This window comes from Pantherophis guttatus, chromosome 16 (genome assembly GCF_059756535.1).
Source record: "Pantherophis guttatus breed Tessera chromosome 16, ASM5975653v1, whole genome shotgun sequence".
Taxonomy (NCBI): Eukaryota; Metazoa; Chordata; class Lepidosauria; order Squamata; family Colubridae; genus Pantherophis; species Pantherophis guttatus.
This window is the reverse complement of record NC_142078.1, coordinates 4030509-4052170: the sequence shown is the minus strand read 5'-3', so window position 1 is coordinate 4052170 and position 21662 is coordinate 4030509. Positions and strand designations below refer to the sequence as shown.

General features: G+C 44.0%; 1 protein-coding gene across 13 annotated transcripts in view; it reads right to left on the bottom strand.

Annotated features, from left to right (window-relative positions):
- Positions 1-17394, bottom strand: part of SPTAN1 (spectrin alpha, non-erythrocytic 1) — a 99095-nt gene extending 81701 nt beyond the window's left edge. For 8 of the 13 annotated variants that reach the window (XM_060685010.2, XM_060685014.2, XM_060685011.2 and 5 more), the window contains exons 1-5: positions 17212-17380; positions 12993-13043; positions 7199-7438; positions 6956-7081; positions 1340-1480 (exon numbers count right to left, since the gene is read on the bottom strand). In XM_060685010.2, coding sequence (XP_060540993.2) covers positions 1340-1480; positions 6956-7081; positions 7199-7438; positions 12993-13025 — 540 coding nt within the window. In that variant the 5' untranslated portion in view covers positions 13026-13043; positions 17212-17380. Of the gene's footprint in view, positions 1-1339; positions 1481-6955; positions 7082-7198; positions 7439-12992; positions 13044-17211 lie in introns of all 13 variants that reach the window. The other 5 variants (XM_060685012.2, XM_087879873.1, XM_087879877.1 and 2 more) reach the window with 1 other exon arrangement.
- Between the last annotated feature and the right edge of the window lie 4268 nt (positions 17395-21662).

The following is a 21662-nucleotide window of genomic DNA, read 5'->3' as shown; positions in this document are numbered from 1 at the left end:
GCCTACGGTCACCAAAAAAAATAAATGGTTGAGAGCACATCACGCAGCCGATGATGCTCGAGTAAAAGTGAAGAAAAGTGCGAGTGAGGAGGATGCTAATGAAACGTCCATTTGGAAATACCTTAAAGACGAGTAACACCTTTATTGTTCTTATTTAAGTATCTGTGTGCCTCTTTTATTGTTTGTTTTTTTTTTGCTTTGATTTATATGCCGCCCTTCTCTAGACTCAGGGCGGCTTACACTGCGCTAAGCAGTAGCCTTCATCCTTTTGTATATTTATACAAAGTCAGCTTATTGCCCCCACAAACTGGGTCCTCATTTTGCCTACCTTAGAAAGGATGGAAGGCTGAGTCAACCTTGAGCCTGGTAGGATTCGAACCTGCACTAATTGCAGGCAGCTGTGTTAATAACAGGGTGCTTTAGACCACTGTACTACCAAGGCTCTTTATTCTTTATTCTGCTCTTTTATTCTTAAGTATTAAATGCACGAAATAATAAACTACCTTTTGGTATATCTTTTTTTTGTAGGTCATGACGGCAAAGAAGTGACGTCGACTTGGCCACGCCCACCCAATCACACACACACACACACACACAGTCACATGATCGCCAAGCCACGCCCACAGAACCAGTAGTAAAAATTTTTGAATCTCAGCCCTGGTCAGCAGGCGAGGAGAGGAACGGAACCAGAATAGCTGGTCCATGAGGGCATCTAGTCCAGCCCCCTGCTCAAAGAGGAGAACCTATACCATTTTAACCTTCACCATTCTGTATGGGGTTGTTGCATGCTTATTTTGTGGGTGTGGCTTGGTGGGGGTTAATGTGACTGGGTGGGTGTGGCCAACTTTTTTTTTTTTTTACTTTTACTTTTAAAAGCATTTTTTCTACAACCTTAAGAGGTTGCAGAAAAAAATGCTTTGAAAAGCCTCTGACGGTCCCAGCTGAGCCGCGCGATCATCAGAGGCTTTTTTTTTTGCTTTTAAAAGCATTTTTTCGGCCGAAGAGGTTGTAGAAAAAAATTCTTTTAAAAGTTAAAAAAAAAAAGAAGCCTCTGATGAGGTGGGAGGGGTAAGCGAGCGGCGACCGGGCCAAGGACCTGTTTGGGGGCGTGACCAGCCAATGTTATTACCGGTTCTCCGAACTATTATAAATTTTTACTACCAATTCTTGCAAACTGGTGCAAACCGGGAGCAACCCACCATTGGTCTATTGTGATATGGCCCCCGCAAAGAACGCCCTCCCCCACCCCAATGATAATTCAATCTCAAGCTCCCACTAGGCCTTCAAGGTTAAAAAAACAACAACAACTATGTCCAGGAAGGGCTGTTGATGCCGAGACCTTGTCATTGATCCAATCCAACACATCTCCGCATTCTCGTAAGTATTGCACCAACTTCTGGGCATGGAACAGCCTGACCCCTTTCTCTCGCATCTTCTCCAGAAGCAGTTCCCACATCCGGTGAAGCTCCTGCAGTCGACTCTGGGAAAGAAGAAGAACGACAATGATTCAACTTAGACCCCCCAAAAAAGGTGCTCATATGAACCGATTTAACATGAATATATATTTTTTTTACTTCCAGCTGAGTTGTACAGATTCCCCGTAAGCAAAATAGTAGTAATGGTGGTAGCACTTAAGGCTTATATTCTGCTTCATGGTGCTTTGCCGTCTCTAAGCGGTTTACAGAGTCAGCATATTGCCCCCAACAATCTGGGTTCCTCATTTTACCCACCTCGGAAGGATGGAAGGCTGAGTCAACCTTGAGCTGGTCAGGATCGAACTGATGGCAATGGGAAGAGTTAAGCCTGCAATACTGCATTTTAATCACTGTGCCATCACGGCTCTTAGAGATAGAGTTAGAGATAGGATAGGTAGATGATAAACAGACATAAAAATAGATAGAAATAGCACTTAGACACATCTTCATAATGCTTCACAGCTCTCTCTAAGTGGTTTACAGAGTCAGCAAATTGCCCCCAACAATCTGGGTGCTCATTTTACCGACCTCAGAAGGATGGAAGGCTGAGTCAACCTTGAGCTGGTCAGGATCAAACTGCTGGCAGTGGGCACTGTTAACCTGCAATACTGCATTTTAATCACTGTGCCACCATGATAGATAGATATTATTTATTTATTTTATTTTATTTATATACCGCCCTTCTCCCGAGGGACTCAGGGCGGTGAACAGCCATAATAAAAGCAATGTACAAAAATAGAATTTAAAAGCAGATTAAAATAATTAAATCATAGGCCGAATTTAAAACTCTCATTTTAAAACCAATTTTAAAACCCCATTAAAACCAAATTAAAATCATTTATCCCATCAGATATCTATCTCAGATAGATAGATAGATAGATAGATAGATAGATAGATAGATAGATATCTTAGATAGACAGATAGATAGATATAGATAGATACCGTGTTTCCCCAAAAATAAGACCCTGTCTTATATTTTTCTTAACCCTGAAATAAGCGCTTGGCCTTATTGCCATGCGCTCAAAGCCTGATTGGGCTTATTATCAGGGGAGGTCTTATTTTGGGGGAAACAGGGTAGATTGATGGATGGATGGATGGACGGATGGACGGACGGATAGAAGACAGACAGACATAGCAATAGCACTTTACAGATTCAGCCTATTGCCCCTAACAATCTGGCTCCTCATTTTATCGACTGCAGACGGATGGAAGGCTGAGTCAACCTTGAGCCCATCAGGATCGAACCGCCTGGCAGCCAGCAGTCAGCAGAATTAACCTGCAGTACTGCATTCTAACCACTGCGCCACCACAGACAGCTCAGTGCTCACCAAATGCCGCGAGGCAGCTCTACGGCCTGAATTCAGAATTTTACGAAGGGAACCAAAATATTGGCCAAGTCAATTAGGCTCTAATGGAAGGTGAAGAGAGAGGGGTGGGGGTTGGGGGACAGGGAAAAAACATACCGTCCATCAAGCAAACACTTGCAAAAACAAGGCAAACACCCCCCTCCCCCTTTTCTACTTGGCAACAGTCCTTCTGTTCTGGAAACATCAGTTAAAGCCAGATTAGAGAGGCCTCTCTCAAATACAGGCAGGCCTGTTGAAAATTACAGTTATATACTTTTGTACGTCGTCACAGTAAATTGCTCAAAGGGGAAACACAACAGAGTCGGAAGGGACCTCGGAGGTCTCCTAATCCAGCCCCTTTGCTCGGCCAGGAGACCTTATACTGCTCCAGACAAAATGATTGTCCAATCTCTTCTTGAAAACCTTCCAAGCGAGCCGTTTTGCTTGAGCTTGAGGGTCTAAATTTCCTTTCGGGTAAAATCCACACAAGCGCAAGAAGAAAGGTTTCTTGCGGGAAACAAATCAGCCAGCAAGAACATGTTTGGAGAAAGTTCCCTGCATTCTGACATCGTATTTTGGGGGGGGGGGGGAAGGGGAAGGGGGGGATCGCACAAAGCAAATAGCTCACAATTGGGTCTGACAAATGATGAGGAACTTCTGAGTTACTTGATCATCGTGGGAGAAGGGGGCTCCCTCCTACTTTGGGTAATAATATGCAGGCAAGTGTTAAAAGGGCACCCCGGAGCTTTATGACCTGCAACTACCGTATTTTTCGGAGTATAAGACGTACCTTTCCCCCCCCCCTAAAAGAGGGTGAAAATTTAGGTGCATCTTATACACCGAATGTAGCCCCGCCCACCTACTGGCCCCCACCCTTTGGCCTCTGCCTCGCAGCAGTTAACTCCTTGCAAGCAGACAGCAAGAAGAAACAGCTCATTTCAGCTTCAGCACACCCTAATTAGCACAAGTTGATTAGATCGGCCTCCCGACTCTCTGCTGTTTTGCGCAGGGCTCTGCTGCTTGCTGCAAGGAGGTAAATTGCTGGAGCAGATTTTTTTTTTTCTTGTGGTAATCAAACTATGCTGAAAACGAAAATGAAAGTAAAGCAGGCTGTTTGCTGTAATGAGGCAAAATTACTCAGAGGCAGAGGGAGATTTCTTTTTCTTCTTTTCCTCACCAAAAAAGATAGGTGCGTCTCATACTCCAGTGAGTCTTATACTCTGAAAAATACGGTATTTCTAAGCCACTTTGGACCCTTAGCATGGCCAGAGGGACGTGGTGGCTCAGTGGCTAAGACCCTGAGCTTGTTGATTGAAAGGTTGGCAGTTCAGCGGTTCGAATCCCTAGTGCCATGTAAACAGGGTGAGCTCCCGTGACTTGTCCTAGCTTCTGCCAACCTAGCAGTTCAGAAGCACTTAAAAAAAAAGGCAAGTAGAAAAATAGGGACCACCTTTGGTGGGAAGGGAACAGCGTTCCGTGCACCTTTGGCGTTGAGTCCTGCCGGCCACATGACCACGGAGACGTCTTCGGACAGCGCTGGCTCTTCAGCTTTGAAATGGAGATGAGCACTGCCCCCTAGAGTCAAGAATGCCTAGCACATATGTGCAAGGGGAACCTTTACCTTTACCTTATATTTCCATATTTTCAACTTCAGTTGAATGGCCAGGAAAATCAGGATAGGCAAGGATGCCTTTTATGATTTGAGATTCAGGTGAAGCCTCATTTCAATACACAAAACTGGGTGGAAGAATTTGCTTTCTGAACAAGAGAGTCCATCCTAGTGCTGATTTGCATAATGAAGCCCTTATGACAATTCTTGGCACTGATTTACATCAATTGCTTAAGTATGTCAAGTGCAAATGGGACGTGACCGAAAAGATATTGCTTGCCTAATGACATCAGTAGGCAAACAACAGGAATCAAAGGGAAGTTTGCTTCATGAGATTTCGCTGCACCTAAAATTGACATTTTGCCCCTTCTCGTCTCTGGGTTTCTAAATATCAGGGGGTCTCTTTTGAGGGGAGAGGGGACTCAAGGGAAGGTAGACATGATATTGTTAAGAAATAAGTGTCAGGATGCAGTCCGGGGTATCATTCGTATGAAAAGTGATATTTTTTTTGTGCCATGCAGACAGGGTGGATTTGATTTAAACCAAGTCGATTTAAATCATAATTAGTAGGCTTGATTTAAATCAAGTCGATTTAAATCATAATTTTTAAAGAGCAGCTGTCATCTCTGTCCCGCAGTGGCTCCTTCTCTGACCCACTGTTGACTCACTGACAGTCCCAATATTGCAGAATATACAGCCTCCTCATGCCACATAACTAAGCTCCATTTCATGCTGAATAAACTCAATTATGAATGGATCTTAAATAGAAAACTATCTTTAGATAGATTTTTTTTATTCCAAAAGCATTTTATTAAAATAAATTAGATAAAAATTGAAAAAAAATCTGATTTAAATCAAAAAAATTCATTTTTTAATTTTTTTTTTTTTAAAAAACATTGATTTTTTTCCACTCTGCAGCAAACGACTTTTATGTAGGCTTTCCCCTCCAGGACTCAAAACCGGCTACCACGCGTGCAGTGGCAAAATTCTGTGTCGCTGCAATGTCCACAAGAAAAAAATTGGTTACAGAGTTATAGCTGTCAACTTGTGCCAATTTTTGGAAAAAATGTATTTATTCACATACGTATCGGCTCTCGGGAGTGACCCTAATGGTTTGAGATTGTGTATTTTCTTAATGGGGATATTATTATCCACTATTAATGTCAATATTATTTTTAATGCATTGTTATGTCTATTGCTGGTCGATGACCGTAATAAAGTTATATTCTATTCTATCCACCCTGCATGCAGAGCAATTCTCCAACTGAAGGGAAACGAGAGAGGCACAGCCGAATTCAGAGGGAAAAAAACACAGAGGCATCCAAAGAACAAGGATTCAAAAAAAAGGAAAAAAAAGAAACCACAACACACCACCCACATAGCTACCTACTCGTATGTGGGCCCCAACCTGGGTGGTGGTGACTATTGGGCGCTGGGCAGTCCTGTAAGGGGTGAAAGACTGAACAGACAGATTACCATGGCAGACAGAACGAAAAATATCCCCAGAGCCACACACGCCCTCGTTCATAATTTGGAGAAAAGTGGGCTTTGCTGGCAACGTAACTTGTGAATGACACCTGAGGATGGCTCTTCCGAAGGCAGCCTTCCACCAAGGACAGCCCGTGGACTTCTCCCTAAGCAAAGTTAGAAAGGAGAGAGCCTTGCTTGGCATTGTAAGTGGTTTTTTTTTCCGGTGGGACCGGTCTATCCAGGTAACCTGGTCTACCCAAAAATGGGATGGAATATACTTGCTTCTGTTTGATAGACTGGTCCCACCGGAAGAAACACTTACTGTATTTTTCAGAGTATAAGACGCACTTCCCCACCAAAAAAAGTCGGTGGAAATGTATGTGCATCTTATACTCCAAATATTACGGTGGGGGGGAGGAAGGTTGGTGCGGCGTCGATCAGCTGTCCTAGAACAGGTGGCAGCGGCAAATGGGTGACAGCAAACAGGCCATGCAGAATGGGCAGTGGCGAACGGGCAGCAGCAAATGGGTGCCTGTGCCAGCAGCGAATGGGCCACTCCGAACGAGAGGTGGCAAACAGGCCACATGAATATTGGATGGATGCTGGGAGGCAGAGGCAGATTTTCTCTCACCCCCCTTGTTTTCCTCCCCAAAAACTAGGTGCGTCTTATAATCCAGAGTACTTTATAGTCTGAAAAATACAGTAATCTCTCACCTGGTGTAGCCGACAAAGCGAGGGGAACCCGTGGTTTAGAGGTTAATACACCTACCTAATATGCAAGTAGCCCGGGTTCGAATCCCAGAAGGGTATGGCTAGCTGAGGAGAGCTAAATAGCTTGAAATAGATCTATACTAATTTCCCTTTATTTCTTTTGTCGGTAAATATAAATTCAACACTCAGCATTAAAATGTCTTCAGTAAAGGCAACAAGGACAGGGTGATTTTACTGCTGGGTTTTTGATTTTTCATTGGCTGCTTCAGTCTGGCTCGGCCAGGCAGATCCACCCTCTGCGATTCATCCCCAAAAGGAGATTGCTGGAGGCCATCAACACTCACCCTGATGACTTCCACGGCAAAATGCCCCTCGTTGATCATCAGGTTCCCTGTCTCGTCCAGCTTAACGATGGCTCCGGAATTGGCCTGTACTTCAGCTTCAAAAGCTTGGTGCTTTTGCAGCTTCCCCTGGGGAAAATATATATATATATATATATATAATGTAGGCGTCATCGGTTCTACGCAGCGTCTTCCTGCGGCCACCCGAATCTCAGCTGCTCCATCCACACCTGAGGAGGTCCTTACCTGCAGGTTCGAAGGGTCTTTATAGTTTTCATCGGAGGCGATCTGCAGCTTCTCCTGGATCCATTTCTCCAGCTCATCTGCATCCCGCTGAAAGAACTGGAATCTGTAGGAATCTTCAAGCTTCTGGCGCCTCAACGTGGAGAGCTCCTTAAACCGGTGATACCGATCCAAAACCTGTTGACGTCTCTCTTGGATGTCCTCGGCTGTTTCCAGCACTTTTACGCCGGTGGGATCCATTCTCTGAAAGGCAAAAGGCATCCGTGAACACCAGGACATAATACAGGGAGTCCTCAACTTACAACTGCTGTGGAGCAGCCTTAAAGTGGATCTGGTTTCCCCCGTTGACTTTGCCTGTCAAGAAGGCCGCCAACGGGGATCGCGTGACCTTGGGACACGGCCACCGTCATAAAGACGAGTCGGTGGCCAAGCGTCTGAATTTGGATCACGTGACTGCGGAGGGGGGGCTGCTAATAAGTGTGAAAAACGACCGTAAGTCACTTTGTTCTGTGCCATTGTAACTTCGAATGGCCACGAAGTGAACTGTTGTAAGTTGAGGACTGCCTGTGCGTTCAGCTGCAGTGGTTAACCGCAGTAGTTGTCATTCCCTATGAACAACTGAAGGCCCCCAGCTGCATTGCAGTCTTTTAAAAACATGCTTGGGAAGAGAGAGAAAAGGGAGCAGCTGAATTCCGCTTTTTTACGATGTTAATTTAAACCACAAGTCAAGTTTTTCAAATCTTGCCTGCCTGGTCAAGCCATAACCTGAAAACCCCCACCTTGATGTACCTGTTGTTGTATGTTATATTTATATGTTATATGTATGCTGCTGTTATGTGGCAATCCTTAAAAAGGTAAAGGTTCCCCTCGCACATATGTGCTAGTCGTTCCTGACTCTAGGGGGCAGTGCTCATCTCCTTTTCAAAGCCGGAGAGTCGGCGCTGTCCGAAGACGTCTCCGTGGTCATGTGGCCGGCATGACTAAATGCCAAAGGCGCACGGAACGCTATTCCCTTCCCACCAAAGGCGGTCCCCATTTTTCTACTTGCATTTTTTACGTGCTTTCGAACTGCTAGGTAGGCAGAAGCTGGGACAAGTACAGGAGCTCACTCCATTATGCTGCACTAGGGATTCGAACCGCTGAACTGCCAACCTTTCAATCAACAAGCTCAGAGTCTTAGCCACTGAGCCACCGCGTCCCTCAACCCTTAAACCGGATCAAATTTGAAGCAGGCAATCCGGCCCTAATTCCAGTTTTAGCATCCATGTTTATTCGTCCGGACAACCTGCTTGGTTTCAGTTTGTCTCCTACAAAAGACACAATCGGGTGCTTGAAAGCATATGACCGATGGCTGTACAGGTAGTCTCGACTTACGATGGTTTGCTTAGTGACCGTACAAAGTTACAACAGCGCCGGAAAAAAGGGACTTGAGACTTAAGTTATCAACTTGCAGCGAGACTCACTTAACAACCGAGGCAAGAAAGGTGGTAAAAAATGGGGGCAAGACTTGCTTAACAACAGAACAACAACAGAAATTTGGGCTCAATTGTGGTCGTAAGCCGAGGACTGCCTGTAAAATGGATTGCTGAAGGGATTGCTATCATGCTACATGCAGCCTTTTCAAAACTGCTCAAGCTTGGATGTGACGTTTCAAGCAACACCCATTTCTGCTTGTATCTCTTTCCGGGGGCCTTTAATTCCATAGCTACAGGTAGTCCTCAACTTACGACCACATTCGAGCCCAACATTTCTGTCACTAAGCGAGATGATTGTTAAGCGAGTTTGGCCCCATTTTACGACTTTTCTGGCCCCAGCTGTTAAGCGAATCACCGCAATTGTTAAGTTAGTAACATGGTTATTGGGTGAATCTGGCTTCCCCCTTGACTGGGGGGGGGGTCGCAAGAGGGGGATCATGCGACGCCAAGACACTTGCGACCGTCATAAATACAAACTAGTTGCCAAGCGTCTGGATTTTGATCTCCTGACCTCAGAGAGGCTGCAATGGTTGTGTGAAAAAAAGCCAGAAGTCCCTTTTTTCAGTGCCGTTGCCACTTTGGTCACTAAAAGAAACTGTTGTAAGGTGAGGACTCAACCTAGCGTTGCCTAGATTGCCCTCATCCCCTGCCCATGCGCCTGTGCTTTTAACTTTATAGCGGGAGCTGCAAAACTCAACAACGCGCCTCTTTGCTATTCGTGTCACACAATTTTACTTGCCCTTCAACTGCGATCTCTGTCTGTAGGGAGAAAAAAGGCTCCCTTTGTAAGGCGAGAAAGAAAACGAAGTCAATTGGAAGTGAAGTCCTTTAGTGTGGGAATAATGCGCTGTTCTTTTCCACTGGGAACAAAACAAATAAAAAAAAAAAAACCACCCTCAGCACACAACTCGCTGACATCAGCAGGGTCTCTGGTCCTGCCGAGGGTGGAGAATCTCACGCGCAACAGCCGTCCACCTCCACCGCGGCGGTGCTGCAGAGCGATGCAGCCTGCATTCTGCATTGGCCTTTGCGGCCGCCGGAGCGAGCTACTTATCGGGTAGCTGGAAAGCATCCATCTTTTGTCCTCTACCCCACCCCAAAATGGAGACTGGGTTTTTTTTTTTTTTCCACACTTCTCTGGGCGTTGATAGGGAAGAGCAGACTTTGCTCTCCAACCCACACACCCACACACAGAGGCCATCATCACATTCCACACATTTTCTCTTGCGCAGGACCCAAACCGGCTCCGCCCGACACAACTGCCTTCTGCCGATAATGTCAGAGACGGACAGAAACGGCCAAGCTGGAGAGAGGGAAGCTGGATTCAAAGGCTTATTTCGGTCTAACACAACCTCTCTGGATCTGAAACCCACTAAACGTGCAGGACGTCCGATTCTCACACACACACACACCGGGCCGGCACGGTAATCCCCATGCTGGCAGTGGCTAATGGGAGTTGGAGCCCTGCACACTGGTAGGTTAGGAAAGGCTGGAGAAGGCCAGGAAAAAGAGCTTTTACCGCTTCGAGATTTTAAGAGGGAAGCAAATCTGTCCAGTTTTTTTCCTTTTAAAGAGGCTTTTTGCTTTTTGGAAGGAGGGAAAAAATTTTTTGTTCACTCCCTGGAGGCTTCGCCTAAACAACAATGGGGCAGACCTGAGGCTGATGGGCATCACAAAAAAAAATATGGGTTTTCTGCCTCTGTTTCTCTGAACATCCCCTTCAAAGCAATTAAAACACAGAGAATGCCGGGCATCTGGTAGAGAGAATGCTGAACAAGGAGTATTTTTAGCTTCTGCAATGCAACAGCGATAATGCTAGCAACTGCCATTCACAAAGGAAAAGCTGTCGCGCCTGGGAGGGGGGGATTAAAGGGGTTTTATAACCCTGCTTAGGCCACAGGCCAAGCTATGGCATTTTTCCTAAACCAAAATCCTGTATATTCTACGGCCCAGGGGAAACCTTAAAGCCACATAGGAAGAGCTTATAGCACGAATTATATCTTTTTTTTTAAAATTTGATTTATATGCCGCCCTTCTCCGGAGACTCAGGGCGGCTTACAATGTGCTCAGCAGTAGCCTTCATCCTTTTGTATATTTATACAAAGTCAGCTTATTGCCCCCACAAACTGGGTCCTCATTTCACCTACCTTAGAAAGGATGGAAGGCTGAGTCAACCTTGAGCCTTGGCGAGATTCGAACCTGCAGTAATTGCAGGCAGCTGGTCTTAATAACCAGCTTAATAACAGGGTGCCTTAAAACCCTGTACTATCAAGGCTCTTGGGCCAGCCTCCTGTTTTAACTACGCCAGGTGAAGTGACTGGCTTTGTTCTACCTGTCCAGAGGTAGCTAATGCTTTTTTTAAGCTCTATGTTTGAGAAAGAGAGGAAGAATATTTCATTTTAGCGTCTGTGTATCTACCATGTCTCTACCATGATGTCCCCCTACATCATGTTTTTTCCCAACATGAAATTTTCCCAACTGTGTATGTTTCTTCCTTGATTTTGTATGTGTGTATGTGTGCTTTTTATCTCTTTAACATCCTGGAAGATATTTAAGCGTACCCTAAATCTATGCAGCGTTGCTTGGCCTCAAGGATTTACACAAACATTTTTAACGGGTTTTTATTTTTCTGCCGTTTTCCTAACGATTCCCCTAATCTGAAATTATTCACATTTCTTTTTGGCTGCCACTGTACGAAGCTTTTCTCGGTGAAACAGCTGCCTCCTTCACCTGTCGCATCCAGCTCAAAGCCCAGCAAGGTGCAAACACCTAAATCAAGGAGGCAACTTTGCTGCAGCTCATGCATAGATGCATTATGGCACACACGGGCGTAAACACCGGTTGCGCCTTCAATAAAGGTGAAATATTTATCGCCAGGTACCAGAAGCAAATTCCTTCCAATATCGGCAGGGCTCCATTTTAAACCTATCTCGCCTCAGGGACCCCCGGAAGGCCTCTTGTCCAGCCTGAGGATAAACACTTAAAATGCCTTTTTAACTACCTTCTCATCCATACAATCGGAACTGACATGACAGCAGGCGTCCCTCTGCAAGGGTGTGTGCATTCCTCATTATTTCAGGAAAGCTGAAAGGCCAAATGTAAAGTTGGTCCTTGGGATTCAGCTGCATTAAAAAAAATGAGCTGTCGGTATCAAAGTCCGTCTCTGTGAGCGGATGAGCAATTCTCTATTGCAGGTGTGATGCGGCAGACCAAAAATTTGAACAGCGTATAATAAATTGCTGCCCCAACCAGCCGACAGCCTCTTCAATGTTGTTCCTATCCTCCTTGAAAAAGATCAATCAGGCGAGTATGAATCTTCATTTTAATATCCTGCCATCTCAGCAGGGAAGAAGGGCCAACCTTGGTAACGTGCAGCAAAACACCAGGAAATGATAAATCCACAAATACCTGCGATTTCATCGTCTAAAACGTGACTTTTTAACAGTAGGCACTTTATAGAGAAGTGAAAATGATATTCCAAAATCCATCGTAATGCCAGGGAGGAAGTGTGTTACTCCTTTTTATGCACAAGAATCATTAAGTGTTTACCAAGACACCTGGAGATACCGAGAGCTAAAAAGCTTGAAATAGATCTATACTAGTCTCCCTTTATTTCTTTATCAGCAAAATATATTTGGTACAAGAATCATTAAATACGCTGTTCTTTTCCATCAATTATTTTAAGGGTAATGACCTTCAGTTAATGCCTTCGATTTTCAAAGGCTTTCAAACCAAAATAAAAGTAGAATTTGATCTTACCTCTCTCTCAACTCTTGAAATTATTTCTGGTTTGAGTTGAAAGAATAAAGAACATTAGGATTTATCTATAAAATGATTAACTGGCAACTTTGGGTACATTTTTTAAAAAATACGTCCCACCTCTAAATTAGTCATAGTCATGCAGAGGTTATAGCAAAGACTGCATTCTGTGCTTCACGCCAGGAAGAATCAGTGATCTTACACGGCATGGATAAAATTACATGCTAAACATGCAGAATCTGGAATTCATAGAATTTGCAGCTCATTTGCTCCAAATGCATAAATATAATTTCCCTGGCTTTATTTGTTTGCATCGATGGCCACCCCCGTAATACTGTGCATCTTTCTACATAGCCATTTATATATTGTAAAATGTTAATTAAAAATCCAGAACAATTGTTTCAAAAAAACAAAACAAAAGCGTATTAAAGCATTCTGATTCCACTCCATGCACCAAAGGCAGAATAAAACTGAGCATTTAAAATGCTCTTTGTCATGAGGGCGGAAAGGCCAGGAACATCAAACAAGAAAATGTGTGGTCCCGCATGCATATTTCAAAATACCTGGGCTCTGACTTTGCGAAAGGACGACAACATGATGAAGCAGCTCAGAGTCTAAAAGGGAGGAGGTATACCAAGATAATTTTTTTTTACTAATTCTACACCAAATCTGTAACAGAACTGCTATATTATTTTGTCACAATACCAGCCATTTTCAAACATTAATTGCATGAAAATTAACTCATCCTACATGCTAACTAACTCCTTTAACTGGTTAAAATTAACAGTAATTTAAAAAAAGTAAAATAAAACTACTTCTTACTACGTACTTTTATTAGATCAACGTTCTTTTATTATTGCTGTCAATTCATTTGTGGTTTCTTAACAATGTGACAGAACTTTATTCCCCAACACAACTAAGTGCAAAATAAATCCAAGTTTAATTTCAATATAGACAATTTAAAAAATCTTAAAATAATTTTACAAAGTCGCTGATTTCTTAATTTGGATTTATCACTTTGAGCTTTTTAATCCCTAAATAAATGTTTCCTAGAATCTTCCAGTAGCATCCTTTAAGTTCTTGTGCTAGAAGAAGATTCTAGACTACAATTTGAATCACTACCTACATTGAACCTTACCTAACTGGATTTGCTTGAAATTAACTCTCACTGTCTATTCCTAAATAGACAGTTTAGGCACTCCCTAAAGTCTAAATAAAATAAAGTTAACTAGCTAAATTGGAACTCATGTTTCAAAGCAAAAAAATTAAAGAATGCAAGGTTTACAATAATCCTACAGGTTAACATAACAGAAATTTCACGGAATAAGGAAACTGTGCATTTAACAAGCTATATTATATTAACATTAATACAAACACACCTCACTTCAAATCTTGATGGTTTATTCTGTGCATAATAAACAGGCAATTAAGAGAATTGGACTGAATAATTATTTTAAATGTACAGGGATTATATACTCTGATAAAACACAAAGGACAAAGGATTTATGCTAGTTCCAAATCCTTTCTTTCTGTATGTAAGAAATCTTGAAATATAACAGACTGTACAATCCTTTTAAAAATTGTGGCATTTTAAGCATTATTAGTGCTCACTTAAGAAGAAAAAAAATCAGCTCATTTTCCAGGGTGCCCAATTTCCTGGAAATCCTGCTTTTGGGGGAAACTCTTTTGCTGAGAACTGCCCCCCCCCACCCGCCTTGCCTGCAAAACCCCTCCTTCCCTCTGCTATTCCATTCCGCTCAACCTAGCTAGCACAAAGCTGAGAGGATGTTTAACGCAAACAGCGGGACGCCATTGCTGCAAACCGAGGTTAGAGGAGTGTTCTCTAATATAGATATATATATATATTTTTAAAAAATCAAATGGATGGATGGATGGCAAGTTTAGCCTCGTTCAAGTCTGGATGAGGATCCTGCTTTTCTTGGGGAAAGAAAAGGCAGATCTTTTGAAAGGGCTGCGTGTTTAATTTGCCAGCCATAATTGAATCTGAATGAAATTCCTGCTGTTGCACAGGGCGGATCCTGCATCTCCCCCACTATACACACACACACACACACACACACACCCGAGAGGTCGGTTGTGCATATCCTTTCCAAGGGCGGAAGGAACAACCGGTCCACCAAGGCCAAGAAAACAATGCGGCACCTACCACACCCAGCTCTCTTTCCATCCTTATCCCTTTTTTTAAAGCAAACCCCAATGCAATTTCAGGTTTTGAGCACAATTTGGCTGGGCTGAAAATATTTTTTCTTAAAGTGGCGAGCTAAGGTGACAGTACACCACCTAAGGTCTGCAAGCACCTGTGATGCGGTTAGAGTACTGTACTAATGAATTATGGACAGAATGATCTCTTACAAAAGACCAGGGACTGAATGTCATAACTCAGGTGAATTTAGAATAACTGTATCATCTAGTGTTTAAAATATGTTACGTTACTTTTCCAAATTCAAACAACAAGAGTTTACTTTTTGATAGAAATAATACACACACACACATATACATACATACATACATATATATATCCCAAAGGTGCTTTTTCCCCCCCAAAAGAGAACTGGATTTCCTTGGGGTTTCCCCCCCCCCCTTGAACATGTTCCGCTTCTCATCCAACAAACATTTCTTCAGTTCTTGGATGAGAAGCAAAATCTTTTCAAAGGAAAAGAAAAAAAAACCCAAAGTCTAATTGTTTTTTTGGGGGGGGGAAAGCACCTTTGGCACAAACATGGATGACTCTCCAGAGATATTTACACATGTATATATGCTCCCTGATCTATAATGCCTCTGGAGGGCTTACAAAAATGTAAATTACGAATTTATTTTATACACGCCAATAGGCTGGAAAAGGCTGACAGAGGAGAGGCAGATGGTTAGCAGGAAGTGCAAAGATTAAGTTTGATGTGTACATGACTGATAAGGGAATGAAGGGTTAAGCAATCGGAGGAGTGTTCCAGTAGGGTTGGGGAAAATATTTCAAGTTCCTTAGCATTTTCTAGCTAGCCAAAATGCCTTGGAGTCACTGCATCTAATTCATCTGAAGATTCCCCATCTGTAGCAGATTTAATTTTAATATGCTGGGGGGTCCGCTGGATGGAGTCAAATTGGGGATTTTATTTGTGGCTTTAACTTTTTCCCTTTGCAAATAATTCTGTAGAGTTTATGTCTTTAAGCAGTCTATGACTAGGTGGCTAGTGGCTAAGACGCTGAGCTTGTCGATCAGAAAGGCCGGCAGTTCGGCGGTTCGAATCCCTAGTACAGGTCTCCTGCGTGAGCAGGGGGTTGGACTAGATGACCTCCAACTCTGTTACTGTTACTGTAAGGAGATGACAATGATCTGAGAAACAACCACTACAACAAAACCCTACAACTGATGGAAATAGCAATATATTGGAAAAAAAAGAAAGATGGATACAAGGAAACAACCAGACCTCCAGTTCGGCCTGCTTTGTCAATTTCCTCTCAGGACTTGTTAAATGAAAATAAAAAATATTTGAATAGTTACAGTTTCTCTTTGCTCCTTCTTTCTATGATTTTTTTTTAAATGGGACGATCGTTTCCACCACACATTTGGAAGATTTCTCTCAACAATCGTTCGATATTACAAACTTATTAACTTATTATGCTGAACTATATGCCAAGATCAGGAATCCGGTGCCCCTCCTACTTCTTCAGTCTTGCTTGCCCAGAAAATTTTACTCCCAGGGCTGAGGTATGTACTCATCATTCCAACCACCCTGCAACCTGATCGCCACAAATTCAAATCACGCCTTGTTCCAAAGCCAACATTCTTAGGATGCAGCAGCTACACAACCCTCTCCAAGAACACGAACGGAAAGGAAGGAGCTCCCCCCTTCTCAATGCATTCAAAGCCACTCATTGAAAGCATATTGGCTTAAAAATAAATTCACTAAATAATCCTTATTCCTTTGCAAAATCCATTAGCCTAGGTTTACGGGGTGGTGGTGGTGCTTGACCGTAATGTAATCTTTTAAATTTGGATTTAACTGTGGAAATCAACCCTGCACATTTGTACTGAAATAAAACCGGAGGAATAAAAATTGTAAAACGACGATTTCAATACCAGGCATGGTAGGTTTTGAGTCAATGGGTCATGGCTAACGTAAACCCAGCTGGGTGTGCAACAAATAATTGTTAATTATCGGTCTTAATACAGGGGTGTTTTTAATTGTGGGCCAAATTAATTTAATTGGATTTTAATAGTTTTTAAATTTTGTATTTCTTCTGTTTTATCTTGTTGGCTGTTCACCGCCAACCGAGTCCTTCGGGAGAAGGGCGGTATATAAATATAAACAATAAATAAATAAATAAATAAACATGTAAACCTACCCACCCCACCCCAGGTAAGAAATCATGGGAACGGAGTCCTTAATATGCAAGATGTGATCCCCCCCCCCCCCGCTATCATTTCTGAATGCAAAAGGCTGGATGAAATGGATGAAATTCCAGCCTTTGGATTACTCCAAGATTCCAAAGCCCATCATCCCCCGCCGAGGGAAAGCTGGCCTGGGGCCGCTGGAGAGAAGCCAGGCTGCAATGCAACCTTAAAGATGCTTTGAACACCTAAAGCACCTTACCTGTCCAGCCGCGCAGGCGCAGAAGGAGCGCTGCTACGCCAGGGCGCCTACAGAGGGCGCTCTAAGGCCTCGCCCATCTTTTCGCCCCGCGCTCGGCCCCCCTCACGGGCTCCCCCCCCCCACTTTCCCCGGCCGCCTTTCCACGTCCTCCCGCTTCCCTCCTCATCCTCACCGGGTCGGTTCGAAGGGCTCTCTCTCTCTCTTTCTCTCCCCCCACACTCCGCCTGGCTTCTCCTCAGTCCACCACGCAAGGCTCCGCCCCTCCTCACAACCCCCTCAGACACCGACTGCGCTCCGGCGGCGCCGGCGCCCCTATTTATAAGATGGCCCGCGGTGACGTCATCGCCGCAGAGCCGTCCGCAGAAGCCGAAGCGCGCCTGGGGGGGGGCGGAGCTTGAGCGGCGGAAAGACCCGAGGCTTCAAAGGAAATGCGAGCAGCCGAAGGCACCCGAACGGGGCCGGAAAGAGCCGAAAGCTTCAAGGGCAAATGTTCTGGTTTGTTGGTAATTACAGAGCGCGAATCGGTCGTTTCTACGCATGACGTCATCTTATTCTGTTGCACAGCCAGAATAATAAAAACTTAAGCCTCTTCAGATGTCTTCCACCCTGGCACTCTTTGCATGAGGGTGATGGATTTATTTATTTATTTATTTATTTATTTATTCATTCATTCATTCATTCATTCATTCATTCAATTTCTATACCGCCCTTCTCCCGAAGGACTCAGGGCGGTGAACAATTAAAATAACATAAATATTTGATAAATATGATGCCATTCTAAGCATGTCTAAAATGCACCTTTGTGGGGGTGCATTGAATTTTGCATGAATTCTTTTTCGGGGTGGGGTGGGGCACCTGTCTCCCCACCACCTATGTGAGCTGAAACCAACAGAAAAATTGATTTTTTTCCCCCAAGTTTTCTGCATCCACTTCAATCCACGTCAGTAGGATCTCATTGGTGATTTAATTTAATTTCATTTCTTTTCGGCACCCCGAGGTCCAGAAATAGCCTGCACCCCCCCGTTTGTTCCCGACGATTGTGCTTTTGATTAATCTCACACAGGTTTGATACTGAAATAAGGCCCTGGATGCTCATTGGACTTTTAAATCTTTGCATGCACCAAGGATGCAACGAGTGATGAATGCCCTAAAGTCTTATTCTCATGGCTGCATTTATCTCGGTTAATCAAGCCCTGGGGTTATTTCCCCCCCCCCTCCATTTTTTATCCTCTCAACAAGGCTAAATTGAGCTTGATTGCTGGACCAAAAACCATAAGACAAGTAGGAATTCAAAACCGGTTCCTTCTCCTAAAGGCCAGCTATTTCAAATAGAAAAGGTTAGGGGTGGTTGGTCATTTAATTCTTATTATATTTCTTTTCTTTCTTTCTTTCTTTTTCTTTCCTTTCTTCCTTCCTTCCTTCCTTCCTTTCTTTCTTTCTTGGTTCGATTTATATGCCGCCCTTTTCCAGAGACTCAGGGCGGTTTACAATGCGTTAAGCAATAGCCTTCATACTTTCGTATATACCTACTTAGTAAGGCTTTTGCCCCCCCCAAAGCGGTGTTCTTTTTTATACAAAGTCAGCTTATTGCCCCCACAAACCGGGTCCTCATTTTACCTACCTCGGAAGGATGGAAGGCTGAGTCAACCTTGAGCCTGGTGAGATTTGAACTTGCAATAATTGCAGGCAGCTGGTGTTACTTCACAGTGCTTTAGTCTGCTGCGCCACCAAGGCTCTTACAATACTCTTAACTACAGCCTGTTAGGTTAGGGTTAAATGCAGGGGTGGGCTTCAAAAATTTTAGCAAGGGGTTCTCTGCCTGGTTGCTGGGTGGCCGTGGCCATGGTGGGCGTGGCCTAGTCGGCCTCCTGCACCACAGCCGGTGGGCGTCGTTTTTGCTCTCCCCAGGCTCCGGAGGCTTTTCTTGAGCCTCCAGGAGGGCGAAAATGGCCTCCCCAGGCTCCAGAGGCGCTTTAGAGGCCATAAATGTTCCCAAACTTCCAATAGGCCTGTTCTTCGCCCTCTCCGAGCCTCCACGCATTCCCTGCACTGCATCCAAAACAGGGCGCATGGGGACACCTGGGAGGGGTGGAGCGGGGATTTGGGGGGTTCTCCAAACTGCACAGAATCTTAGCTAGAGGTTCTCCCAAACCTTAGTAAGAGCCTTGGTGGCGCAGCAGACTAAAGTGCTGTTAACTAGCACTAGCTGCCTGCAATTACTGCAAGTTTGAATCTCAACCAGGCTCAAGGTTGACTCAGCCTTCCATCCTTCCGAGGTAGGTAAAATGAGGACCCGGATTGTGGGGGCAATAAGCTGACTTTGTATAAAAAAAGAACACCGTTTTGGGGGGGCGAAAGCCCTACTAAGCAGGTATATACAAAAGTATGAAGGCTATTGCTTAATGCATTGTAAGCCGCCCCAAGTCTCCGGAGAAGGGCGGCATATAAATCGAACCAATAAATACAATAAATAAACCCCTGCGAACCCCCAGCAGCGCATCCCTGATTAAATGCCCAAGTCTGTGTAGGGTTTTTTCCAAGCAACTCTGCACACATTCCTCTCCCAAGTCCCAAAGTTGTTTTTTCAAGAGGCAACTGGACTTTTTGATTTTTTTTTTCCTTTGAAAACATTTCGCTTCTCATCCAAGAGGCTTCTTCAGCTCTGACTGGATGGTGGTGGGGAAACGGAAGGATTTATATTCCTTGCAGACAGCTGGTCATTTGCATCCTTTTATGAGGCCATTTTGGAGGTTTAATCTGTTCACTGGAATGGTGCAAATGGGTGTGGAACCTTCTTGGAACTGCTGAAGCGGCCTCAACGACTTTCTAAAAAGGATGCAAATGACCAGCTATCTGCAAAGAGTATAAATCCTTCCATTCCCCATCATCCTGCCAGAGCTGAAGAAGCTTCTTGGATGAGAAGCGAAAGGTCTTCAAAGAAAGAAAAACAAGAAAGTCCAGTTGCCTCTTGAAAAAAAGCACCTTTGGGACAACCAAAGGTGCTTGCTGAGCCTGGTGGCTCAGCAGATTGATAGCATTGTGATTAACACCAGCCATCTGCAATTACTGTAAGTTCAAATCTCACCAGGCTCAAGGTTGACTCAGCCTTCCATCCTTTCTAAGGTAGGTAAATTGAGGACCCGGTTTGTGAGGGCAATAAGCTGACTGTATAAAATATATAAAAGTATGAAGGCTATTGCTTAACGCATTGTAAGCCACCCTGAGTCTCCGGAGAAGGGCGGCATATAAATCAAATTAAAAACAAAAACAAAAAACCATGACATGGATGACTGAGAATCTCCAGACCTTCCTCTCCAAAATAAGCAGCTTTTTCTATCCAGTTCCTTCTCTTTCCCAACTGCAAGAGAAGGGCATTATTAACCAATACATCCATTGCTGATGCTCCCTATTTACACTAGCTGGACGCCCATGCTTTGCTACGAAACTGTGTTCGGACATGATAAATTGACACTTAAAGCCTGAAACTTAATGTAGAATGTGTAACTCGGTAGCATCAGGGCGTGTTAATATAAGGCAACTGGCAGTTGGAACAGAGGGGGAGTAGAATGTCCCAGCCCGTAGGCCGGATGAGTCATGTGCTGTCCAAGCCCACACCCGGTTTAGCGAAGGGGAGCACCAGAGCGTGTTAATATAAGGCAACTGGCAGTTGGAACAGAGTTCTTTTTAGGTGGGGAGGGGGAGTAGAAAGTCTAACTTCTTAGCATCAGAGTGTGTTAATTACTGTATATGAAATACTAATGATCGGATGGTCATTTCGAAAAATCCTTTCTTAGCAAGCATCTAGAAGCCAAGAGGAATATATGTGCCAAATTTCAAGTTTCTAGCTTGAAGTTACTGGTAGTTACTGTTCTGGAGATTTTGTGATGAGTGAGTGGTATTTGGCGTTTATATATATAGATATATTTTAAAAGAAAGGACAGGCTGCGGGGTTTTAAGCTGCAGCAGCAGCAGCACCCACAGCCAGGAGACAACACTGGCATTGTCTGGAAGGAACCCAAATTATCGCAATTCAGATGAGGACGAGATGCCGACGGGATCCTTCCTTCTCCGCGTCCTGCATTTTGCTGAACACAAAGGTGGTTATTATTAATTTCCCATCCATCTTTGGATGCAGCAAAACGCTGAATAACGTCAACATCCCTTTGAGACACGAGAGGCCAAGGATTGCCGACTTTCATATTCTATGTAAGCTACTGACGCACTAAATTCATCGATTTGCAGAGGTCTGACAATACAAAGGATTTATTCCCAGAAACATGGGGTTTAAGAGCATACAAATCACTGCAAGGGTTTTGAAAGATCCGAGTCATTTCCCCCAAGTCTTTTATTATTTCCATTATGGTCTAAAGCAGGGAGCCTCAATCCCCCAGTCTGTGGACCGACACTGGGCCGCAGCATGCCAGCAACTGGACAGCGCTAACAAATAAGTGTTAATACCACTTTATAATGCCTTAGTAAAGCCACACTTGGAATACTTTATTCAGTTTTGGTTGCCACAATGTAAAAAAGATGTGAACAGAAGAGCAATAAGGAGGATTAGGGGACTGCAGGCTAAAACGTATGAAGAACGGCTGCAGGAACGGTTGAAGTCAAGGAGGAAAC